The sequence below is a fragment of the Peromyscus leucopus genome, chromosome 11 (assembly GCF_004664715.2).
Source record: "Peromyscus leucopus breed LL Stock chromosome 11, UCI_PerLeu_2.1, whole genome shotgun sequence".
Lineage (NCBI taxonomy): Eukaryota > Metazoa > Chordata > Mammalia > Rodentia > Cricetidae > Peromyscus > Peromyscus leucopus.
Window position 1 is genome coordinate 44175451 of NC_051072.1, and position 25199 is coordinate 44200649.

The 25199-nt window shown below is 36.5% G+C and overlaps 1 protein-coding gene across 6 annotated transcripts in view; it reads right to left on the reverse strand.

Moving 5' to 3' along the window:
* Positions 1-25199, reverse strand: part of Adamts6 (ADAM metallopeptidase with thrombospondin type 1 motif 6) — a 234759-nt gene that overhangs the window by 66324 nt on the left and 143236 nt on the right. For all 6 annotated transcript variants that reach the window (XM_028883981.2, XM_028883990.1, XM_028884010.2 and 3 more), the window contains 4 exons: positions 22340-22442; positions 6417-6550; positions 4548-4671; positions 3627-3707 (listed from right to left, as the gene is read on the reverse strand). In XM_028883981.2, coding sequence (XP_028739814.1) covers positions 3627-3707; positions 4548-4671; positions 6417-6550; positions 22340-22442 — 442 coding nt within the window. The remainder of the gene's footprint in view (positions 1-3626; positions 3708-4547; positions 4672-6416; positions 6551-22339; positions 22443-25199) is intronic.

Sequence of the window (25199 nt, forward strand, 5' to 3'; positions counted from 1 at the left end):
AGCTCACTGGTAGAGTGCTTGTCTAGCATGTACAAGGCCCTAGATTTGATTCTACCTCTGATCTCTCAGAAGAGAATAGTAATAAATGTCATAAAACATGTGCAAAACCTATGCACTAAAATATCAAAGAAAGCAATCTAAAGAAGACTAAAATAAACAGAGGTGTATCTCACAGGTACTGATAAAATATATTTAAGATATTAACTCTATACAACTTAAGTAGAAAACAAAATAATTTTGAAAAAGTAGCACATATTTGAGATTTAATGCCTGTGACTTTCAGTCCTGACTGAAAGTTTCCTCTATCCTCTATCATACCTTTGGTTTAAGGATAGACACACAGATCAAAAGTCAGGAAGAGAAATAGCCAACAACAGACCTGTGTGTTCAGTTGACATCTAACAAAGGCAGCACCATAATCCAACAGGGGAGATGGCATGCTTTCCAACACATGGTGCTACAGAAGTTCAATATCTATATGGGGAAGATGCATCTCAAGCCTTCCTTTACCTCTTCTATACAAACTAATTGGAATGGGCTATGTGTTTCCTGTAAAAGTGAAACTATTCTTTGTTTTGTTCTTGCTTTTTGGTGATGGGGAATCAGCTGAGGGCCCTGTGCATGGTAAGCATCCATTCTACCTCTGAGCTACATCCATCACTTCTTGTTCAGACTACAGCAGCATATACTACAACCACTTCTTGAAGAATATTGAAGAGAATGTTTACAACCTTACAAAACACAACTCTAAGATAGGACATGAATGGAAATCATAAGAGTTTAATAAATTAGCTCTCATCAAAAATTAAAATATATTACCTAAAAACAATAAGCAAAACACACACTAGGAGAAAATATTCATACAACATATGGAGAAATCTGAAAGATTTCTATCCAGAGTATATGCAGAACACCTAATTCAAGAACATTTTTACCCGAGGTAAGAGGATCACAAATTCAATCCAGCTCAGACTACACAGCAATGTTCATATTAACCTGGGCTACATAGCAAGACCCTGCCGCGCCCCCCAACAAAACAAACAAAAACAAAGGGTAAAAACAGCTAACATATTTGTTAGATACTTCATGGAAGAAGGTATCCAGCCTGGCGTGATGGTTCATGCCTTTAATCTCAGCACCTGGGAGGCAGAAGCAGGTGGGTCTCCGAGTTCTAGGCCAGCCTGGTCTACATAGTGAGTTATGAACAGCTAGGACTACAGGGTGAGACCTCCCAAAACAAAGCGAAACAAATGATTTCCATATGGGTAAAGACTATCTCATTGAGTATTGATAGGACCATGAAGAACTGGAATTCTTTGGAATGACATGAATCCATTTTAGAATACAAGCATATATTTCTCTTTTTTTCCCTCTGAGTATATTAGTGTAAAACTGAAAAGTTGAGGAATTTAAGGTTTACAATGTGATGACCTGACATACACTGTGAAATAACCACTGCCTAGTTAGTATTTTTGAGTGTGGTGAGATGACTGTGTGTTCTCTTAGGAAATTTCAAGCATACAATTGTTGTGTAGAAGTTTCCTGAAATTAAAACTTTCCAGAAGGAAACTTCTCACAACAGGATGTTTACAGGAAGGTAAAGCAATAGGATGTTCTAAGGGGAGAGAAGTACTCTGAGAAGCTCCTTAAATCAGGAAGTAAACACCCAGTAGCTTCAGAAGTCCCTGGAACTGAGCAGTCCTCCTTCCTCAAGTCCACATAAACTGTAAAGCCTACTGAGTCACTCTCAGATGAGCCAGGGCATAAAGAAGACTCAGGCTAGCTGCCTGGAAGCAGCAGAGACCAGCCAATCATCCTGAAAATAGCAGAGACTTACCAAACTTCCTAGAAGAAATAAAGACCAACGGAGCCACTGGGAAAGGACACTGTCCAAGCTATTGAGCTGCCTGCAGGCTGTACAGTGTGCTCGGGTTCCCAGCTTTTGTGAACTGCCATCCATGCTGGGATGGGCTAACCCCTATTCCTAGAAGTAACCTTGATGAAACTGGTCACCAAGTTGGGCCTGTCTTCTGTTTCCTACCTGTAGAGTGGATGTTTGTTCACACCTCCCCAGGAACAGTGTCATACAACAACAGTACATTCTTATTAGACACAGTATGTTAATAGTTCCAGGATTTATTCATCATATAACTGACTTTATACTTGTTGACCATCATACTCCATCTCTCCATCTGTTACTCTCCTTCCAAGACCATAATCAGCCACATTTTCAATGAGATTTTTAGAGCATACATAAAAATGATGTCATGCGCTATCTATGTCTATGTCTGGTTTATGTCATTTTGCAAAATGTCTTTTGGGTTTGTTCATGTCACAGCAGGATTTCCTTGCTTTATTGTTCTTTTTTCCAATTCTTAAAATTAAAATATAATTATATAATTCCCCCCACACTTCCTTCCAACCCCTCCCATGTCCCCCACTTCCTCTCAAATTCATAGACTCTTATTATTTAAATATTATTATTGTTACATATATATATATATACATATATATGTATACATAAATAAATATATAAATGCAACTGACTAAGTCTGTTTAGTGTTGCTTTATGTACATATTTTAGGGCTGACCACTTGGGATTGGTGATCATTTAGTGTACCCATCTATGGGAAAGATGAATTCTCACTCCCTTAGCAGCTTTTAATTGCTTGTAGCACTCAATCTAAGAGTAAGGCCTTGGGTAATTTCTTCCACCTATGTCGGCATGTCATTGTTCAGGTCTTGCTTAAGCAGCCATATTGTTCTTTTTCACTTTTAATTATGTGTATATGTGTGTTACGTATGGTCTGTGAATGGAGTGCAGTACCCCCAGACCCAAGAAGAAGGTGTCCAATCCCATGGAACTGGAGATGCAGGTAGCAGTTAGCTGCCCAACCCAGGTGCTGAGACCTGAGCCTTAAAAATAAAACAAATGGAGATAGCTCAAGTGTTAAAAGCATGTACTGCTTTTGCAGAGGACCGGGGTTCAGATCTCAGGCTGTTGTGGATAATTCTGTAATGAACATGGAGTTTAGTTATATCTTTGAGATAATGACATGTACCTGTGCGCGCGCATGCGCGCGCGCGCGCACACACACACACACACACACACACACACACACACACACAAAGAAGCTTTATTTGTAATAGTAAAAGACGATAAATACGTCTCAAATATCCATCAACAATTGAACAAATATATTAACATTACAAAATTGTATTACTATAACATGCATATAAACACTAGTATACCATACATATATGAAAAATAAAAATTCAATTAAAATTAGATCAATGTTTGTCTGAGACCAAGGTTGGGACTAATAGAATTATCCTCTAAAGAGGAGTGAAAGGAATTTAACTGCAAAAAGGAATAAATTTTAGAACCATGGAAATGTTTTCTACTTTGGTTATAGCATTTATATGATCATTAATAATATTCAAATGATATAGTTATCATTATGTATTCTACTCTATGCAAGCTATACTTCAATAATATTGAGGTAAAATCAAATAACACAGTGAAGTGTAAGCTTGAATGTATATGGATGTATCTTGAAACATCTTTTTTTCAGTATTAGATCTTTCACATCATTCATTAAAAACAATCTAGCAAAATAACTTACCAATGTAATTTTTTGACATGGAAACTTCTCGTACTTCAATATGAACAGAACCTCTTGGTATCTGCACCACTTCCATATATCCTGGAATACACAAGATGGCCCACAATAAGCAGCCAACTAAAAATGAGTGCTTAGTAGCCAGCTAATATTTGCAATGAGGTTTATTCCTTCATTTCTTCTTTGACTTTGTACTTCATAATTGCAAAATAAGAACAAATTTCCAGTGGGTCTATGAAGAGAAAAATGTTTGACTAGGGGATGGGAGGGAGCTTGAGATAGACTATGACCATGTAGTCCTTGGCTGACCTGGAACTCACTATGTAGACCAGGCTGGCCATGAACTCATAGACATCTGCCTGCATCTGCCTACTTTTTTTTCCCTACAATCATCTCAAGATATTTTACAACCTTAACATGTGTAGTATTGTTCCACCTTTCTTTTCTCAACATGCTCTCCTCACACCAGTGCTCTGTGGGTTATCACAGTTTAAAGAAACATGGCAAATTGGAAGTGGCAGTGTCACCTACAGTCATAGCTTCGCAATGAGGCTGAGAGAACAGGATCACTAATGCCTGGGAATTCAAAGCCAGATAGGATAATTTAAGTGAGATCCTATGTTAAAGAAAAATGTAGGGCTGGAGGTGTAGCTAGCTCAGTGCTAGAACATTTGCCTAGCATGGTCAAAAGCTTATTTTCAGTCCTCAACAAACCCTCCTCACAGAAAGGCTAACTGAAGTAAAATAACATTCTTTAAAATATCTTCATGAAACCACATTTAACATGTAAGAGACTGAAAGGACCACTGTCTGGGGAAAAGACACTGCTGGCCTACATCACGGAAGTTTTCAGTAGGTAGGAAAGGAAAAGCAAGAGTCTTTACTACTGCAGGTCACCAGAGGAAGAGTTCTCTCCATACTCACCTCCTCTGGGCAATGAGTCATTGAAGAACCCTTCAATGGCATCACAGGTACTTCCGTCCCCACCACAGACTCGGCACCTATCTTCCCTAGCATCAGATCCCAAAATATTATCACAACCTACATGCTGAAAACAGAGAATATTCAGTGTGTCAAAAAGGGAAATTCTTGGAACCATAACTAATCAAATACATAGAACTTAGTTATTTACTTGTATTTCCAGTAAAGGAAATCAAAATATGAAATATTTTCCCATTTAATGTCATTCTCTAGTAAGTACAGCTAATATTTCTAAATACCTAAACAAAAAAGAAAATTGATTTCCTAGATACATGACTATTTCTAACCTAGATTTCTCTTTGATTAATAGATATCATGTTCTAATCTTTAAAATGTTATAATTTATTAGTAATGGACTCCTTCACCTCTAGTCTAGAAATTAAAGAACTAGGAAAGATGATTTATGGTCCTCTATAGGACTACAACAGAGGGTCCCACTGAGCTCATCCTCTGCATGGATATAATAGAGGGTCCCATGAGCTCATCCTCTGCAGGGATGTAATAAAGGGTCCCACTGAGTTCATCCTCTGCAGGGTTATCATAGAGGGTCCCATGAGCTTATCCTCTGCAGGGATATAATGGAGGGTCCCACTGAATCCTACTGTCTGTCCTTCCTAAACCATGGCTTCTTTCAGGCAATTGGTAGTGCTAGATGCTAATTATGAAGTTAATACTGAGTAAGTTTTTAAAAAATGAATACATGTTTCTTGTTTGGGAATCAAATTGGCATAAATACAAAGGAGATGTAAACATGCAATTTAAGAAGCTAAGATTTCACCTTTTAATTTTGTGTTTCATTACAAAAATAAGGATTTTTAACGTATATGGCATATATTTTGGTACCTGAATTTGTATATCTGTAATTTAGCCATTGATATAAAATACAATTTTTAAATAAAACTGTAATTATATCTTATCTAAAAAAAACTGTTATAAAATATATTTTACTTTAAGAAGATAAGGTATCTATACAAATATACACAAGTATACACAAATCTCTCTTTTTCTCTTTACATGCACACATACACACTTATACAAACACAAAGCACGTACACAGACACGCACACAGACAGACAGACAGACAGACACACACACACACACACATTAACTGGATCATCGGATCTAGAGGCAAGTTATCAAAAGGAACTTGGAGATTTTGAAGCTAAGCAAAACACTGGTTTTGAGCTCCTTTTTCTCAGTTTGCATCACTTAGCAATGTGCTTCTCTTCAGAGTAAAACAAGCAAAACAAGTCATGAGAACAGTGGTTTTGTGGCTTTTCTTATTATGATAAGATCCATGAATTTGATCCTATCCTTTCCAAGTCATCTGGTTAATGCTAAAGTAAATGCTTTAATAAGACTGACTGTGTAATGAAAACCATCATAATGCCTCAAACAGAGATAAAGTAGGTGGAACATAGCTATTTCACACTTTGAGAAAAAAAAATTACACTATGAAATATATAAAGTCTTCCAGTAAGAACATATGGTAGCCACATGAAGAGTTGAATTCCTATTCCCTCTCTTTTTCTATTATTTTACATATAAGCCAAACAGGAGGATAATGTAAATGAAAGACAAAAAATGTATACCCTTGGCAATTATTATAAATATAATTAAAATTTCAGAGGAAATCACCTTTTGCATGGTTTTGTAATATAGATGGGTCATTCTGATGTGTGTGTGTGTGTGTGTGTGTGTGTGTGTGTGTGTGTTTAAAAAAAATGAACATAGAAATCAACACAAGTAACTATCTGAGAAAAAGACAAAGTTCTTAAAGACCCCAGTCAAGATAAGTCAAATCTGAGGCACCTTGCATTCTCCATTGATACAGATATCCAGGGAGTCAGCATTGCACTGGGTTCCATCTATGACTGCAGGGGCCCGCTCAGTGTAGAAATTGTAACCTTCAGCCAGGCAGTTTAAAGCGCAAGGTTTTACCCCACCTAGACAAATAAAACATAAGTGAAAAAAGTAGAGTGGTTCTCCTAAGAAAGAGGGATTCAATGTTTTTGTTTATTTTATTTATTTATTTATTTATTTATTTTTGGTTTTTCAAGACAGGGTTTCTCTGTGTAACAACCCTGGCTGTCCTGGAACTCGTTTTGTAGACCAAGTTGGCCTTGAACTTACAGAGATCTACCTGCCTCCTGAGTGCTGGGATCAAAGGCATGTGCCATCACACCTGGCTTCAATGTTATTCTTATCAAATTGACAATTCACATATACACCATCCCAGAGTGTACACTTCAGTGTATAGACTTCTATCCTTTTAAAAACTTTGTGTTTATTTTTATTGCATCCATAACGGAATGGAAAGGAGTACCTGCTGAGCAGCCTTGTGCTTGAAGCCTTTCAAGAGCATCCACTACATATTACAATTGATCTTGGGTCAAGTGAATCATAGTGGAAGTCACCGAACAGTTCTTGTTAAAGTATAAAAGGGAGGTGTTTTAAAAATGAGCTAAGGAAACACAATTTTAGGAGATATGAACAATAACTTTTAGAACAAATAAGAATTCTGTTATATACTCTGTTAAATCCCATACAAAAACTGTGCTGTGTCGATCAACCAGGAATACACACTATTAAAATAAAACTAAATCTGTCCATGTCTGAAAAACATCATACTCAAAGGGGCTGGAGAATAGTTTCATATGAGATCAGCAAATCAATGATAGAGTTAACAATGGCATTATGTTTATGCAATTTTTATTAGATTAATAAAAGAAGACAATGTGAAATATAATATTTTAGTTATTGAAATAATATATAGTATGTTTTATGAAAAACATAATAATGGCCATTTTAATGTCTTAGAAATGAGTGTATGTTTATGTGTGCTTGTGTGTGGATGCACATGTGCCACAGTGTGTGTATGTGTGTGTGTGTAGGTCAGAGGACAACCCATGGGAGTCATTTCTCTCTTTTTACCATGTGGGTCCCAGGAATCAATCTCAGGTCATCTGGCTTGGCAATTGAGTTATCTTGATGACACAGACATGTTTATTTTTATGGTTAATGTGTTAAACAAAAATCAGCAATCCATGTATCATGATTTTATAGAAAAAACAGATATAAATGTAGTCTTACTGGAATGGAAAGAGCACATGTATAAACTATATAAATAAGTGATTACTGATTAAGTTTATGAGTTAAAGTATTTTCTTTATAGCTTTATTTCATAAGGTTAAAAAAAACTGGTTTTATTCTAGTTAGGCTGACAAAAATTCTCTTTGAAGTAACAACGTAAAATTATATGTCTGGATTTCAATAAAGTTCTTAGAAACAAGGTTTCCAAAGGGTGAAAGTAGGTAAAAGAAGAAAGCCAAGTGCATGCTGGGTTCAATAACAAATTAGAGCACATCCCCTAATGAGGTCACTGTTATGATAAGGATGTCCCAATGTTGTTAGATTTTTATTAAAGCCAAGATGAAAGCACAGATTCTATTCCATTTAAACGCTTCTGGTTTTTTGAAGGCTGACAAACTGCTCTCTATAGGATGGTTGGTACCTGAAGATGATAGAGAAACAGCAGCTTCTGGATTGTGCAATGGATGAGAACAGTCAGGGAAAAAAAGAAGAGATAATCTCTGTCTCAAAGATAGAATAATTGGAAGAGCACTGGAAATCACAGAGGGAGGCTAAGTCAGCTGAAAGTGAGAAGAAACAGATGGGCAATGTGGGGTGGGGCTGGAGGTGGGGAATAGCAAGCCACCCTATCCTAAGGAGGAAAAGCAGAGGCAGAAACCTCAAACCAAGGTGGTTTGTTTTCTTCTCTATTAGCCATATTGGGGATTACTCACTAAAATTAACACCAAATAAACCCAGAGCTATCCAAACCGATGGGCAAACTGCAACATGGGAGCTGAAGAAACATGAGCAAGCACGGTGACATGACAGTTCTAGGAGATCACAAGCTCTCAATTACTAAACCTAAAGGCTCTGAAATACAGAAAGGCCAATTGAAAAAAGTCAAAAACACTTCCAAAAGTAATAAATGACTTCAAGAAAACAAGCAGGCAGAAGAGTAAAGAAAATCAATTCAAGATGTAAGACTGTTAGCAGTACAGAAGAGACATCCACAACATGGATGAGAAACACAAGAAGGGAACTGAGATTACGAAAGAAAAAAAAAAAAGTCAAACAAATGCTAGAAATGAAAAGTCATCAACTAAATCACATAGTGGAAAGCATCACCAGTAGACTAGACCAAGAGAAGAAAGAATATCAGAGGTGGAAGGCAAGGCTGAGGCAATGCAATACTCCAACAGCAAGAAAGGAAAGAAGGAAGGGAGGGAGGGAGGGAGGAGGGAGGGAGGGAGGGAGGGAGGGAGGGAGGGAGGGAGGAAGGAAGGAAGGAAGGAAGGAAGGAAGGAGAAAGCAGTATGTCTATTGCATTTGAAATGTCTATTGCATCTGAAACTGTGGCAAATGATTAAGGGGCCAAACAAAGAATGGATGTGGTTAAGGAGCCAAGATAAAAGCTTAAGTCACAGAAAAGCTAGTCAATGTAGTGGTATCTAAAATTTCCTCAGATCTGGGGAAAGAAATGAACATTCACAATCAAGAGTGACTTGGAACACTAGATATGCATGACCAAGGAAGAGTCTCTTCACAACACATTATAGTCAAGATGCTAAAATTATTCAGTAAACTATTAAAAATTATAATAAAAAAGCCAACTCAATTGAAAAGGCAAAAGCATCCAAATAAACAATATCAGACATCTCAGCAGCAACCTGAAAAGCCAGGAAAATTTCAAGCTCTGATATTAATCATCAACCAAAATTACTAATTCTAGCAAGTTGTCTTATAATATCAGTATGGAATGAAGATATTTCAGGACAGGCAAAAAATTAAGGCATTTATTACCATCAGGTCTGCAAAAAAATAATCAAAAGAAGCATGATGCTCAGAGGATGAAAAAAGATCGCTGTAATCATGAGGAAAGTATAAATTTAATGAGAGAAATAGATTAACAAAGGAGAACTAAGAGGAAGTTAACCATGCAACACTGAGGAAGCCAGCAACCCCCCAATACACATAGGGAACCAAAAAAAAAAACCCAATAATCAAATTTAGAAAAAAGTCAACAAAATTATAGGAATTGCTACCCCCTCCTAAAAATAATAATCATAATTCTCCAAATAAAATATGAAGATTAGCATATTGGATCAAGTCTATAATGACCTCATAGAATGCAGGTAGAAGAGCAGGGGTTGACTGGCGATGGAGACAGAAGGGCAGGCAGAAGAGGGAGCATGGAGAGGGACGACTAACAATAATTACCTTAGAAAACTCCATAGGGAGTGCACTACTGAAAACCTTTCTAAAACATACACATATTCATACACACAAGAAACTTAGAGGAGTTATGCTATAGTGAGAAGACAGTGTCTCCCCCAGCCACCAAAGGCCATCGAATGAAAAGCCCAGTGCTAGGTATGGGTTACTCATTTTTTAGTTGTTGGTCAATGAGGTCCCATAGACGCTCCAGAAAGCATTATAGGCTATTGCTGTTGCTCTTGGTTACCCTATAGAATTTGATGGCAATATTCTATACTGAAAACACCGTAGAGCAGGGAGAAATCTAGCTATTACTGACCTGGAGGCTTCATTTCTATTGACCTGCTTTCATGTTAGAAAGTGTTGTGCATGCTACAAGGGAATAAAAATAAAAAAGTCTTTCTAGGGATGAACCCTGCAAGCTACAATAAGACTGGCTTAGTAAGACATGCTCATTGATGCAATATGAATATTATGAGAATGAGCAAACTATTTTCTGATTGGACTTAAAGCCTGCACTGAAAGATGGAACCCATGCCTGGAACTGTTGTTAACAGGGCCCCGAGTCTGTTGCTGGCTAGGCCACAGGTCCCAGTGGAGAACCCAGTATTATTTAGCTAAATAGACTCAGTAATAAACTGCCTTGTATGTTCTTATCTTTACACTCAGAGATTAGTGTCTGTCAACCCTCATCAGACAAGCTTCTTTGTGCAGTAGATGGTGATCAATACAGAGATCCACATTTGTTGAAGTGTGAAAAATAAAAGACTGTACTCACATCCATTTTATACCCCTCCCCCAAAGGTTTGGGGATCATTTTGGAAGAGGGAGTGGAAAGATTTTAAGAGCTAGAGTTAGTGGACATCTACAGCAAAAACTTTTCCTGTATAATGGCTGCACAAAAACACAAGAAGCTGTGACTGTTTGCATACGACCTGCAGCATGGGTTTGGGAAGGTCTCATGAAGTTCTGTCCCTGGCTGTGATAGAGCTACTGGCAATTGATGGCTGATGGGGAAGAGCAAGTCCTTTTTCTTCAGGTGGCCGGCTACACCCCAACAGATGGTCCCACACTCACACACATACAGGCAGCATTAAGCTGACTCAGTGAGTTTAAAAAAAAAAAAGAGCAAGAAAAGAGAACATGAAGTTGGGAGGGAAAAACAGTAGTGTGGCTGATAATTGTGAAATTGTAGGGGAGGGAAAATGGAGGTGGATTTGATCAAAATTCATTATATACATGTATTGTGAAATTCTCAAACAATAAAAAAGAAACAAGCCAGGCATAGTGGTGCATGCCTTTAATCCTAGCGCTTAGGAGGCAGAGGCAGAGGCAGGTGGGTCTCTTGAGTTCAAGACCAGCCTGGTCTACAGAGTGAGTTCTAGGACAGTCAGAGCTATACAGTGAGACTCTGTCTCAAAAATATAAAACAAAATAAAAAATAAACATACCTTACTGGCAAAGACATAAACAGTAACACAATCAAGCCACTGGAAGCATAAGTAAGAGGAGCTGCATTTCCATCTAATAAAGCGGCTGAAAACTTTACAAAGATCACTACCTATTTTTGTTAAGGAAACAACACATTCAGCTGCTGTAAAAACCATAAATACACAGATAGGCACTAAACATTGATGTACCCAATGTTTATAATATACCCAATTTAATAAACTTTACACTAAATGGCCAGTTAAGTCCAAATATAGTAATAATTAAGTAACTTCTCAATAGATCAACCAGATAACCCAAAAATTCACAGAAACTTGATAGTTAAATTAATCAAATGGACTTAACAAGTATCTACAGACTACTGTACCTAAATGTCCTCTAAATTGGATCACATTTTAGGTAATAAAAATTAAAACAAACCAAAACCATATAATATCTTGCATTTTATCAGATCATAGCAGAATGAGACTAAATGTCAATATAAAGAGAAATTATAGATAATATACAAATACACAGAGTGATTCGCAAGTCATTTGAGAAAATAAGGAAGGAAATTAAAAAATTTAGGTGAAATGAAAACACAATGTATAAGAATCTTTGAAACACAAAAAAGATAATTCTAAGAAGAAGGCTTTTAGCTGACTCCCTTAGAAACTACATTGAGATATTTTATCTTTAGACCTTCCTACAAGTGGCCACGGGCACCCCTAAAACTCTACAAGCCTCCTCCCTACTTCTCAAGGCCAGCAGCCTAAATGTGATTCCACAGACAACAGATGGAAATTCCACAGACATCTGTCCCAACTTTGAAGAAATAGAGAGAATGCACACCATTTGAGCATTTTCGGACTATTACCCCAGGGAAGAAAAGTAGGAGGCTCTCAGTACCTGGGTTGTCTTTGTGCATTCAGAGAGGGCATACAATCTAAATAATTCCTTTCTAAGGGAGAACAATTAGTGTGTAGTTAACCCACTTATAGTAAGCATCTAGCAGAGGCTAGAATCCCTAGCTGAGCTGATTGGTGAAGATATTTGGCTATCTAAAAGCCAATCAGTAGAGATTTTAGGAGACCTTTAATTGTGAGGACATCAACATGAAAGCTTCATGTATGATAAAAATCAAGAAATACGACACTACTAATAGAACACAAAAATATTCCAGCCAAGAACTCCAACAAAATGGAGATTTATGAAGAGTTTAACAGAGAAATTGAAATAATAGTTTGGGCTGAGATTATAGGTCAGTGACAGAGTATATGAGCTTAGCAAGCTGGAGTCCCACAGATCAATCTCCTATACATATAGAGAAGCAAAAATTACATACAACATAAACACCACACATACAGAAGTTTAAGGAAGCTAGAGCATAGATGAACAACTATTTGAAATCAGAAAAATAATATATGAACAAAAGGAGTTAAATTGAGATAGACACAGAACAGAAATCTTGGAGCTGAAGAATATAACACATAAAGCTGAAAATGTATATGAAAGCAGTAACAGTTGATTCAATAAAGTGAAAGGAAGAATCCATGACTCAGAATAAGGTCATTTGGAAAAAAATAAGGAAATAAAAGGAATAAAGAAAACCTACAGGATTTATGAGAAACCATCAAAAACATTCACACTGTGGGACTCTTGAAGGAAGAGAGAAAAAAAATGAGGAAGAAAGTTTATTAAAAGGAATAATGGCACCAACCCCTCCCCCAATTCTGAGGAAAGAGATGAATATTTGGGTGTGTGATACATGAAGTTCTCCAATAAGTTTCAACCAAAGATTTCACAGAGCTATATTATTATCAGGCTTTGGATGTAGCTCAGTGGTAGTGTGCTTACCTAGTTCGTGTTAGGTGCTGAATGAAACTCCTGGTCCCACAAAAACAAACAAACAAACAAACAAACAAACAAACAAAGCTACTAAAAAACAAAGAAAAAGAGTGCTGAAAGAGAAGATAGGTTTATAAGGTACAAGGCAACTCCACAGATCTTTCCATGTATTTCTATGCAGAGCTGTGTGAAAGCAAGGTGACAGACCCAAAGTGTTGAAAGGAAAACACTGCTAGCCATGTGTATTTTATCTGATAAATCTCTTCTTCAGAAATTTCAGCATGATGAAGACTTTACAAGATGTGTAAGATCTGAGGGACTTCATAATGACAAGACAAATCATAGAAAAAAAAATGCCAGAGGGAGTTCTTCAAAATGAAATAAAGAGATCCTAATTAGTAACATCAAAGCACAAAAATCAGAGGTAAAGGTAAGTATACTATTGAATTAAGACTAATATTAATACCACTACGGCAGCATGTAACTGCCCATAATTCTGGCATTAATGGCTAACAGGCAAAAGTATTTAACACATCTATAGCTACGGTTTGTTAATAGATGCTGTGGTGGTTAATCTCCATTGTTTACTTTGCTAGATTAGAATCATCATGGAAGTACGCCTCCTGGGTTGTCTATGAAAGTGTTTCTAGGAAACTCTAACTGAGCAGGGCAGACCCAGACTGAATGTGGACAGCACCATCGAATGAGCTGACGTGCCAGGCAGAAGAAAACAGAGAAAATCAGCCGAGCATCGACATTCATCTCTTGGTTGGTGGTTTTAATAATGGCCCCTGTAGGCACATATATTTGAATGTTTAGTCACCAGGAAGTGAAACTCATTGGACATGTAGCCTTATTGAAAGAAGTGTGTCACTGGGAGGTGGGCTTTGAGGTTTCAAAAGGTAATGCTAGGCCCAGTCTTTCTCTGCCTCTCTCTGCGTATGCATCAGGGTGTAGCTCTCAGTTACTCCTCCAGCCCCTGCCTATCTGCATGCTCCCCACCATGATGATAATGGACTAAACCTCTGAAACTGTGAGCAAGCCCCCATTTAAATGCTTTCTTTTATAAGAGTTGCCTTGGTCATGTGTCTCTTCAGAGCAACAGAACACTGACTAATACATCTCTCTACTTCCTAAGAACAGAAGTGTCAAGCTGCCATGTGATCCTGCCACCATACATTCCTTAAACTGTGAGCCAAAATAAATCTTTTCCTTAAGTCTTTCTTACTGAATATTTTGTCACAGCAACAAGAAAACTTAAAACACACACACACACACACACACACACACACACACACACACAAGTAAAATGTGTAAAAATTGTAAAATGTGGCATTATAAACAGAAGTCAAGAGAGTTAAAGTGTATAAATTTTCTATGTGATCAAATTTAGATTGTTGTCAGCTTAAAATACATCAATATAATAATAAAATATTTCATGCAATCCTCGTGGAAACCCACAAAGCAAAAACTAGTAAATACACAGAAGAAAAATGCCAAGGGGGTTAAAAAAAATCTATAAAACAGTCAAAATAAGTGACAAATGGTGATAGAAAGTTTTTGCCACAAACATTTATTTTAAATTTAAAGGCAGATTAAATTCTTTAATTAAAAGATGTAGGGGAGACTTGAATGCATTTAAGAAAGATTTAAAAAGACTCAAGTTTACATACTGCTGATATGTAAGCCACTTCAGATTTAGAGACACGTTAAACTGTAAGTGAAATCATGGAAAGATTCCATGCAAGTAGAAATTAAAAAACAGCAGTAGGAACTATATAAGAAAACAAAGGACACTGAGTGAAAAAGTACAGTGACAAAGAAGAGATTATAAAACAATAAGTAGTTAATTAAACAAATGCAATTTACATTTGCAAATACATATACATTCACCAATGGAGCACCAATACACATAAAACAAATGTCAACAGATCTGAGGGGGGACATACACACTGAGACAATAAAAGGAGATTTTGATATTCCACTTTCAACAATGGGTAAATCAGCTGGACAGAAAAGCAAGGCAAAAATATTGGAGTTTAGCTTCTTGTAGACAAAATAGACACACTATATAAAGGTATCTTTTTCTGAAGTGTGTGCAAAACATTCTTTAGAGTAGAAAATAGGTTATGATTAACAAATTTAAGATTAGAATAACATCTAGCATCTTTTTCTGTCTACCATGATTAAGTAGGACTTACACCATGGATAAAAGTATGGTCCAGGATATACAAATCAATAAACCTACCACATCACTATTATAAAGCAAAGGACAAAAATCTCAAATGATCAATTAAATAGATACAGAAAAAATTGACAAAATGCAACCAACTTTTCATTATGAAAATTTCAATTAATTAGGAAGAGAAGGAAAGCATTTTAACACATTAAAGGCCATCATGATAAATCCATAGCTAACATACTACACAACTGAGAAAAGTTGAAGGCCTTTCCTCTAGCCTATGGAAGAAAAGAGATGCCCATTCTCATCATTTCTAGTGAGCACAGTACTACAAGTACTAACCAGGAAAGAAAAGGAAATAAAAGGTATCCTAACTGGAAAGTAAGAAAATTGATCGCTTTCACTGTGATTAGAGAACCCTCAAGACTCTGCTCAAAAATCCTGTTAGAAATAATGAGCAAAAAAAACAGAAAAAGCCTTCCCAGAGTTCTTAAAGACTCACAAAAGACACTGACTAGCCACAGCAATCTTGAATAAGAATAAAGCTGGAAGAATTACACTTCCTGATTTCCCATTGTATTTCAGAACTGAAGAAATCAGAGTCGTGTGGTGATTTCTAAAGCAGGCAATGCAGTGATGAGACATAATAGAAGTCTGTGAAATAAACCCATGCATGCAAAGCAAGTGATCTTCAACCAATCTGCCAAGAATGCATAAGGATAATCTTCTAAATAAGTCGTGGTAAGAAAATTAGACATTCACATGGAAAAAAATGAAATCATAGCCTTATCAGACACCACACACAAAATTGACCAAAATAGATTAAAGCCTTACACAGGAGAGCCAAAGCTATAAAACAACCAGAAGAGAACAAGGCTAGCATTCCATGACTTTGGTTTTGGCAGAGGATTTTTGGAAATGACACCTATAGCATAGGCAATAGATGCCAAAATAAACAACTGGGGCTGTATAAAATTAAAACACTTTTAAAACTGAGAAAGTAATCCCCCAAATGAAAAGGCAATCTGTGGAATGCTAAAAAGTATTTGCAAGGCATATATGCAATAAGGGTCCATACCCAAAATTTATAAAGAGCAAGGAAAATTTAGTAAACACAAGAAATAACCAGTTGAAAATTGGCCAGTTGTATAAAATAGACATGTTTTCCCCAAGAAGATGTACATAGGGCCCATAGGTACTTGGGAAAGTGTCTTTTTTTTTCACCAGAGAAACACTAGCCAAAACCACAGCGAGATATTACCTCACAAGTACTAGAAACCTATTGATTAAAAGTCACAATGTAAGAGGTTGTGGCAAGAATTTTGAGAAAAGGGAGTCTTTATATATCATGGCCAGGAATGCAAGTTGGTACTGCCATAATGGAAAACACTATAGAGGTTCTTCAAAAATTAAAGGCAGCACTACAATACATCCTAGCAATGTGGCTTCTGGATAAATCTCCAAAGAATAAAATGGCTGTCTCAAAGCTTTTACTACATTCTCATGTTCACTGCTGTTGATTTCACAAAAGCCAGTCTCTCAACAGATGAATAGATACAGAAATGGTGAGATATACAAACACAATATGTTTGTAGACATGAACATATATACACCACATGAACACGTGAAATTCAGCCTTTCTAAAGAAATGATTCCTAAAATTTGAGACAAACTGAAGAACTCACAAAACATTACGATAACTGAAACAGGCCACTTATAGAAAGACAAATTTCATGTGATCTCACCTAAGTGGAATCTAAGAAGGTCAAACTTGGAAGAGCAGAAGGGAGAGAGGTGGTTACCAGAGACTGGCTAAGATGGAAAAATGGGGAGATTTTGTCAAAGGATGAAAAAAGTTTTAAGAGAAATTCTGGAAATACTGTAGTTAATAGTAATGTATTTCTACTTGAAATTTGTTCCGTACACGTAAAATGTAGTTACGGTCTTAGGAATTCCCATCACACTTAAAAAGGAAGAATTATGTGGATTGGTGATATGTTAGTTCACAGTGCACACATGCATGAAAACATCCTCTCAGCCTACATACAGTTTATAAATTATTTCTCAAGAAAGCTAATAGAAAAGGAGGCATAATTACACATGAAGGAAAGAACTTCAGGGCCAGTGAGATGGTTCAGTGAGTAAAGGTGCTCCTTTTGTTGACCTGAGTTTGACCCCTGGAACTCAGAGTAATGAGTCAGCAAACCGACCCCCCCAAAAAGTTGTCCTCTGACCTCCATACAAAAGCCAATGCATGCACGTAACAGCACTTTCACATACATATACACACATATTGATAACAAATAACTTTGTAAAAGAGGAGACCAGAGGGGACTCTGTAATTAAAGACCTTATCAACCAATTAGATTAAGTTATATCTCATTACAAATTTAGAGCTAATGGACTATGCAATAATTACATAAACAGTAATTATTAAATCTCTGAGACAAATAATCCTATATGTATATAAACCTAAGGAAATACATTCAAATACATGTGCAATAAAAGTCTGGAGAGGAAGTGGATCCATACAGTAAAAACATATTGAACATACTTCTTTCAATAGCTGGTAGAACTAGAGCAGAAAAAAAATAGAAAGAATACAAAAGATTATATACCAGTCTCAAGCAGGATGCCCTCATGGATATGTACAAGAACACTGTACCCAATAACTGTAGAAAACACATCGGTTTTACATACACACACAACACTCATGGAGAATACAGGGTATTCACTGATCCTAATGTGGCCAAACAAAGAAACTATTAAGGATGCCCTAAATGTAGAGGCAAAAGAGTGAGAGTTGTCATCATGGAAATGCATGAAAGAATAAAACTCACAGGTAAAGGAGATGGACAGATGAAGCTGGGAATAGAATCGAATTTTATCACTGTGGAAGACCACCAAACCACAAGGCTAAAGAGTGTGAGAAATAAGGATATGCCATGAGATCACAAAGTAATTGAGAAAATGACTGAATCAAGTCCTCACTTACTAAAAAGGACCTTGAATGAAAATGGACTAATATTTGTAATCAAAAGACTTAATGCAGTTGAGTGGATTTTTAAAAAAGATTTGTCAATATTCTCCTTACAAGAAACTCCATTCACTAGTAATGATACATATAGATGTACATAAAAAGCTAAAAAGAGAGATTCCATACGAACAGAGATGAACGGTGAGCACAAGTAGCTATATTTTCATCAGCAAACACAGACTTTACTATAAAAGGAGATGTGGTCACTGTATAGTTCTAATAAATAGGTCATTGACTAAGAGGAGGTAGCAATAATAAATAGCTCATATATGCATCAGGTCTACAGCATCCAATTCCACTACACAGCAAATGGACTTCATAGACATTTACCGAACACTTCATCAAATACACATTCTTATCAGCATAGGGAACATTCTCAATGATAGAACAACAAAAACTATTAAAACTGATAGGTAAATTAACTAATATTGGAATACATAAAATCAAGACAGAAAAGTAGCATTTTATACATCAATAATACATTTGATGAGAAAATCAATCATAATTACCATAGTTTTTCTCTGCATTCTCTTTTATTCTCTCTTTTCTATACATACACACACACAAACACAGAGGAATACATTTAAATTATATGGTGTAGGCTACAAAACAAGACCTTGTTGCAAAAAATAAAATAAAATAAGCAAAAAAAATATATAATAATAAACTAACAAGATGGGCATGGTAGCATGCAGTGGTATTCTCAGTACTTTGGAGGGTGAGATAGGAGGATCATGGTCATCCTGGGTTACAGAGCAAGACCCTATTTCAAACAAAACAAGTGGCCAAATAACCTGATTTAAAAATGGGCAAAAGGCTAGATATCTCTCACCTTCACACAGATACCATCTCATCTCAGTTGGAGCAGACATCTTTAAAAAGGCAAGAAGTAACAAATACTGAGTGCTCTGGAGAAAAGAGCACTTAGGCATGATGGTTAGGGATGTAAATTAGTATAGCAATTATGAAAAATAGAGAAGTGCCTCAAACAACAAGAAGTGGAACCATGACAGAAAACAATAATGTTAATAACTGTGTATGTTCAAAGGAGCTGAGATCCTTGCATCAAAGACACACCTGCATACACGCTTATTGCAGCAGTATACACTACTCTCTACACCCAACAAATGAAATCAGTGAAGATGCCTGCCAATAGATAAGTGAAGTTTTCAGTGTGGGAAGTAAACTTGATGGAATATCATGCAGCCATGGAAAGAATGAAGCACATCATTTGTCCCAGTGCCGATGGAACTAGAATACATTGTATTGGGTATAGGACAGGTGGACAAAGGAAGATGCCACATGTTCTCCTTCTTCTGTGAAAGAGAAAAAAGTTGATCACACTGAAGAACAACAATGGTCAGTATGAGATAGAAGTAAAGTGGTAAGGGAAATGGAGAAGAGTTGGATAACAGATGCCAACATTTGGCTAGATAGAAGAAATTAGTTCTCCCAGACAACTACAGTCTATGACAATTTGTTATATGCCTCAAAATAATTGGAGAAGAGTTTGAAGGCCCCATAACGCATAAATAATAGTGTGTACTACCAGTCACACAATTTTGATTTGATGATATGTTCATCAAAGTCCTCAAATGACCATAATGCACCACGTAAGTATAAATAGATATCAATTAAAAATAAATTAATAAAATTAAAAAATGGTTTAAAAGGAAAACAACTTTGAGGAAAAGATACATAAACAACAACAACACACAAACAACCAAGTACATGAGAGAATGCTCAACCAATCACCTGAAAACGCAAACTAACTTTCCAGGGAAACACCAAATACTGGTTAGGATGTTGGAGTAAATAGAACTCTCAGCCGCTGTTGGTGGGAGTGTAATATGGTACAATCACTTTTTAAAAACATCAGGCATTTTCTTTTAAAACTCAACTCTCACATGTTCTATTGCATAATATTCCACCCCTGCTCATTCACCCAAGAAAAAGGGAAACATAGGCTCATAAAAGACCTGAACAGAACAGTCACACCAGTTTGCTCATGCATGACAAATGAAAACTAAAATCGACCCAGGTATCCATACACAGCAGAAAGCAAAACAAAGTGATTATTACAGAAGAATACCACTCAGCAACAAAAAGATTAAACTACTTCATATCACAACATGGATGAATATAAAAAAGCACTGGCTAGAAATACTAATGGGCAAGACTATATGAAGTTCTTGGGCACGCATTATGCAAGAAAGATGAGCAATGGTTACCTCTTGGAGAGTTGACTATGGATGTGAAGAAATATGAAGACTGTTTTGGGACTAAACATTTATGTCCTCTCCAAATGTCTATGTTCAAAGCAGAAGCCCAATATAATGGTATTTGAAGAGGGAGCTTTGGGAAGCAATTGGGCCATAAGAATTAGGCCCTTATGAATTGGATTAGTGTCCAGGAGCTTTTCCATCTTGTATCATTGTATCATGGTAGGAACAATGAGAAGATGATAGTTTGCAACTCAGAAAAGGACCCACCCTAGAATTCACCCCTGCAGGCCCCCTGATCTTTGGTTCTAGTTTCCAAAACTGGGAGCAGTCAATGTCTATTGCTTAAGACTGTTAGTTTATGAAAAACAGTTATAGATATCAACCAGTAAGGACTAGGGTAATGTTGGAGGTAATGGTGACATTCTGTATCTCACTCAGGCATCATGGGTATACATAGCTGGCAAAATTCTGAGAAAACACAGGTAAGATATATGCATTCCATTGTCCATATTCTTAGGGCAAAAGAAAAAGTGATCAGTCAACTGAATGATGGCCAATGGTACCCATGCCAAAGCATTCAGAGGAAAACAGCTACAGGTTAATTTAACATGCATCAAAACCAGCATGATTAAGAAGTGGCTAGGGAGATGAGCATACATGTATATAATAAAATGATAATGGTAAAATATTGGTGGTCAGTACACAGGTGTTATGCTCAAAAACTTTTTAAAAGTATTCTGTCTTTGTATAATTTTTTAAAGCAAGATTTTATAAAACAGTGCTTTTAATAGTGCATTGAAAATTTCCATACAACAAATTATACTTTATGTCTTGAAAGTAGAAACCTAATCTGCTTAATGACAAATATTAGTCTTTGATACATATCCAAATTAAGCAGCAAAATGCTTTCAGACAAGGAAAAACATTTATTCTAGCCAGGCATGGTAGCACACAATTGCATATCCAGTGTCCAGGAAGCCCAGTCAATAGAAGAGTAAGTTTGAGGCAAGCCTGAGCTACATAGCAAAAACCTGTCTCAAAAATAAAACAAAACAAAAGTCTCACCTGGAACAAAACTTAAGATGTAGCCAGTAAGTTAGCTCAATGGGTACAAGCTCTTGCCACCAAGCCTTTGGACCTGACAAAGTGGAGGACTAAATTGACCCTGTGACTTGTCCTCTGACTTTCACACAAGAGTTCTGGGGAAGCCCGTGCTCATGTATGCACACACCATAACTTCTAAAAAGTAAAATTAAAAGCAAATCCAACAATAGACCTTTAGAAAGATCATTAGCCTTTGACTAAGAAAAAAAGTAAACAGGTTTCTTTTTCTCTTTGGAGTTGGTTGAATTGATTTATGTCAGCATATTTTGTTTTAAGGAGATAACTGCAAATATTCAATGATTATAATTTACTTCAGGAAAGTCTCAAGCAGAGTTCATATTTTATAAGTTTTATGTGTCTACATACTTTCTAGAAATTTTTTAACTTATTAAAGAGAATTATTTTTTAAGATATAATTTTTAATAATTTTTAAACTGTTACATATAAATTATCACAGGGATGCTAAATATGAGACTTGTAAAATAACATGAGTATTTTCTTCCTTTGACTAGTAAACACTAATTCTAACTAACATGTCCATGAAGGTCTGCTTGTGTATATTTACATACTCTTAGATTTGCAAAGCTCTCAAGCATGAGTGCTCTGCTGGGTCATACGTTACCTCCAGTATAGGGTTTCCAGTTATAATGCTTTCCCCGGAAAGGCATATTGTCAAAGTCTGCACACTGTTTTTCTCGAAAATCTCGGGAACCCAAAGGGCATGGCTAAAATAAAATAAAATCATAAATGGTACCATTGTTGTAAAATATCAAAACCAAGGGACAGTGTCCCTAAAATTTGTATTTACTGACCACCACCCTATCTCCTCTGGGTTTCATCTGACTTTTGTTTTACCAGTCTACAATAAAGACTCACACTGGGATGTCCAAGTTGTAAGTCTAGGTGAAAAAAAAAATGACCACAGTGACTTAAACTAAGCACTAGAAAGCTGCCATGGAACTTTACATGTTTCATAGCCATTATACCTCCTTACAGAGACACATGGAAACCAGACAAGAACCTAGACCACAAGACCCCTTGGTAACCATGTCTGGAGCCCAGGTACCATAGCTCGCTGTAGATTTACTTTCAGGCTCCAAGACACACAGCATTGAGATGGCATCTAGCTTGTAAATTGACATTTGTACCCCGATCACTGCAGATGCTTCCGGATGTAAATCAGAGGTCAAACTGGGAAAAATGCTAGGATTCAACTCCAAGCACCTTCAAATCAAGGGGTGTGGACTTACTAAAATGTAAACTTCACATTTTAACATCACAGAAAATGAAATGACTCATTGTTACCAAATGTGCACATGTTTTTAGGGAGAAAGGAAATGGTGAGGAAACAATAACTAGTTATAAAAGTTTGGAATGTTTCCTTTACCTGAAAAATTTAAAGAGAAAATCCTGCCAGTCTAACTAGGTCTAAATTATAAATGCCACAGTCATTCTTTACTCAACTCTAAGTACAAAGATTGAAAGTATAACATCTCATGAAGTGTTTCAGCAATAGGACAATTTGATTCATCTTTTAGATTTCTAGAACATTGTAGCACTTAAATAATAATAATAAAAAAGCTATAAATTTTGAAACACTGAGAAAACTTTCCACTTGAACATAGAACAGAATATATCATGAAAGAACAAGATGGGAGGAAGATAATGTTGGATATCCAAGCCAGGCTGGCACTGTAGATGCTGGGCAGTGACAGAATGTCACTGAACCACACCCCCAGTCCAGGAAAACTTAGCTCAGAATGACAAACAAGTGACAAGTGAGTTACAGGCATCCTCAGACAATCTTGAGGACCTTCTTAGCACCTCGCTTAGACATCTTCCTTTGTAGGTCTTAGTACAGTGTCCAAGATCAGTAAGTAATAGTAAATAGTTTCTATGAAATGTGTGAAAGTAATAGACCATGGTGTGCAAATATTTACATGGCTTTCATTACTTACTATAGGCTATGGCTCAAAATTTTTAGGATATGAAGTCCAAAGTCTCAGATTTTAAAATAGTGGCAGCAGCTTTACATTATGTTAAGCACCTCAAATCTTTAAATGTACTCAGTATAGTGGAATACACCACCAAACCAAAGCTAAGGCTTCTTTCTGTGTAGTTACTCTTTTGCCTACTTTTAGTAAGTGTGTTGTCTTATGCTTGCAAACCCTTCTTTTCATTGTTTGCTAATATTTGGATCTTTGGAACCCTGACATGTGACATTGCTACATGACATGCCTTTACATTGCTACATGACACTGTCATCTACAAAGTTCATGGTCAAGAGACAATCATACTACAATACATACAAACAAACAAAAACCTGCAAAAACAAAAGACAAAAAAAACCCTCACAATCTTTTAAATGTTTATGATTTGGGGAGGCCATAGTCATAGCTGTCATTAGTTATATATGTCTGATAAACATGGTTGAACATAATAAATGTTTTCTTTTCCAACCTATTTTCCCTTTTTTAAAGACTAGTTTTTATGTTTAATTATGTGTATGTGTTTAAGGGGGCAAGAAAATATGCACATGAGTGTAGGTAAACAAGAATGCCAGAAGAGGGAGCCAGATTCCCTGGAGCTAGAGTTACAGTTGTGTTGAGTCACCCAACATGGGTTCTGGAATTGTACTCAGATCCTCCGCAAGAACAGCATATGCCCTCAACCACTGGGCCATCTCCCTGGTCCATTTCTAAGCTATTTTCAAAGACTCTTTCATGAGAGCTAAAGTTGTCTGTCAGTGGTTTTACCAAGCACCAAATCTGTTTTTAAAGTAAATACCAATTTTAAAAATATATGTAATTTGAACTGTAGATACATGTTTTCATCTAAAAAAGTACCACCCACCTAAAAGTTTTGTCCAAGCACAGTTTTTAATCTAGTTGAAAAGACCAGATTGAGGTGGGAAAAGGACATAACTACTTCAAGAAACATAAACAGCAAACAACAATATCTTACAGCTTGTCTATAGGTGTTGCATGTGTGAAAGAAAATGTGCCATGTAATAAGTTATGGAAATACTGAATTTGAAAAAAAAAAAAACTTTGAGTGTGTCCTAAAGTATGCAACTAAGATAGTTAAGAAATAAAAAGGATTTGAGGAGATTATTAAGACTGTGCTAGGGGGTTTATTGAGAGGAAAGCTAAGTAAAGTTATGCAGGCAGGAAGAGATTATATGTTCTGAATGGTGAAAAGACCATCCTATACCAAAGATAGGAACTGTACAAGATCCCAAGGAGAAACAACAGCTCTTGCGCAAACACCAGTACAAAGCTCTGAGTTAACACATTAAAGCATTCGCTGAAAGCAAAACTAATAATGCTGCTTTCCAGTGTGTTCTGAGGACCCTTTAAGACGGAGAGAAAGCAAAGAGTCAATGAAAGGAGCTGCTGTTTAATGAAGCACCTGGATGACATTACATGAAGTTTCTTACCTATTCCTCTCTTCTGAGTGCCTCTCCTAGGGTCAGCTACAAT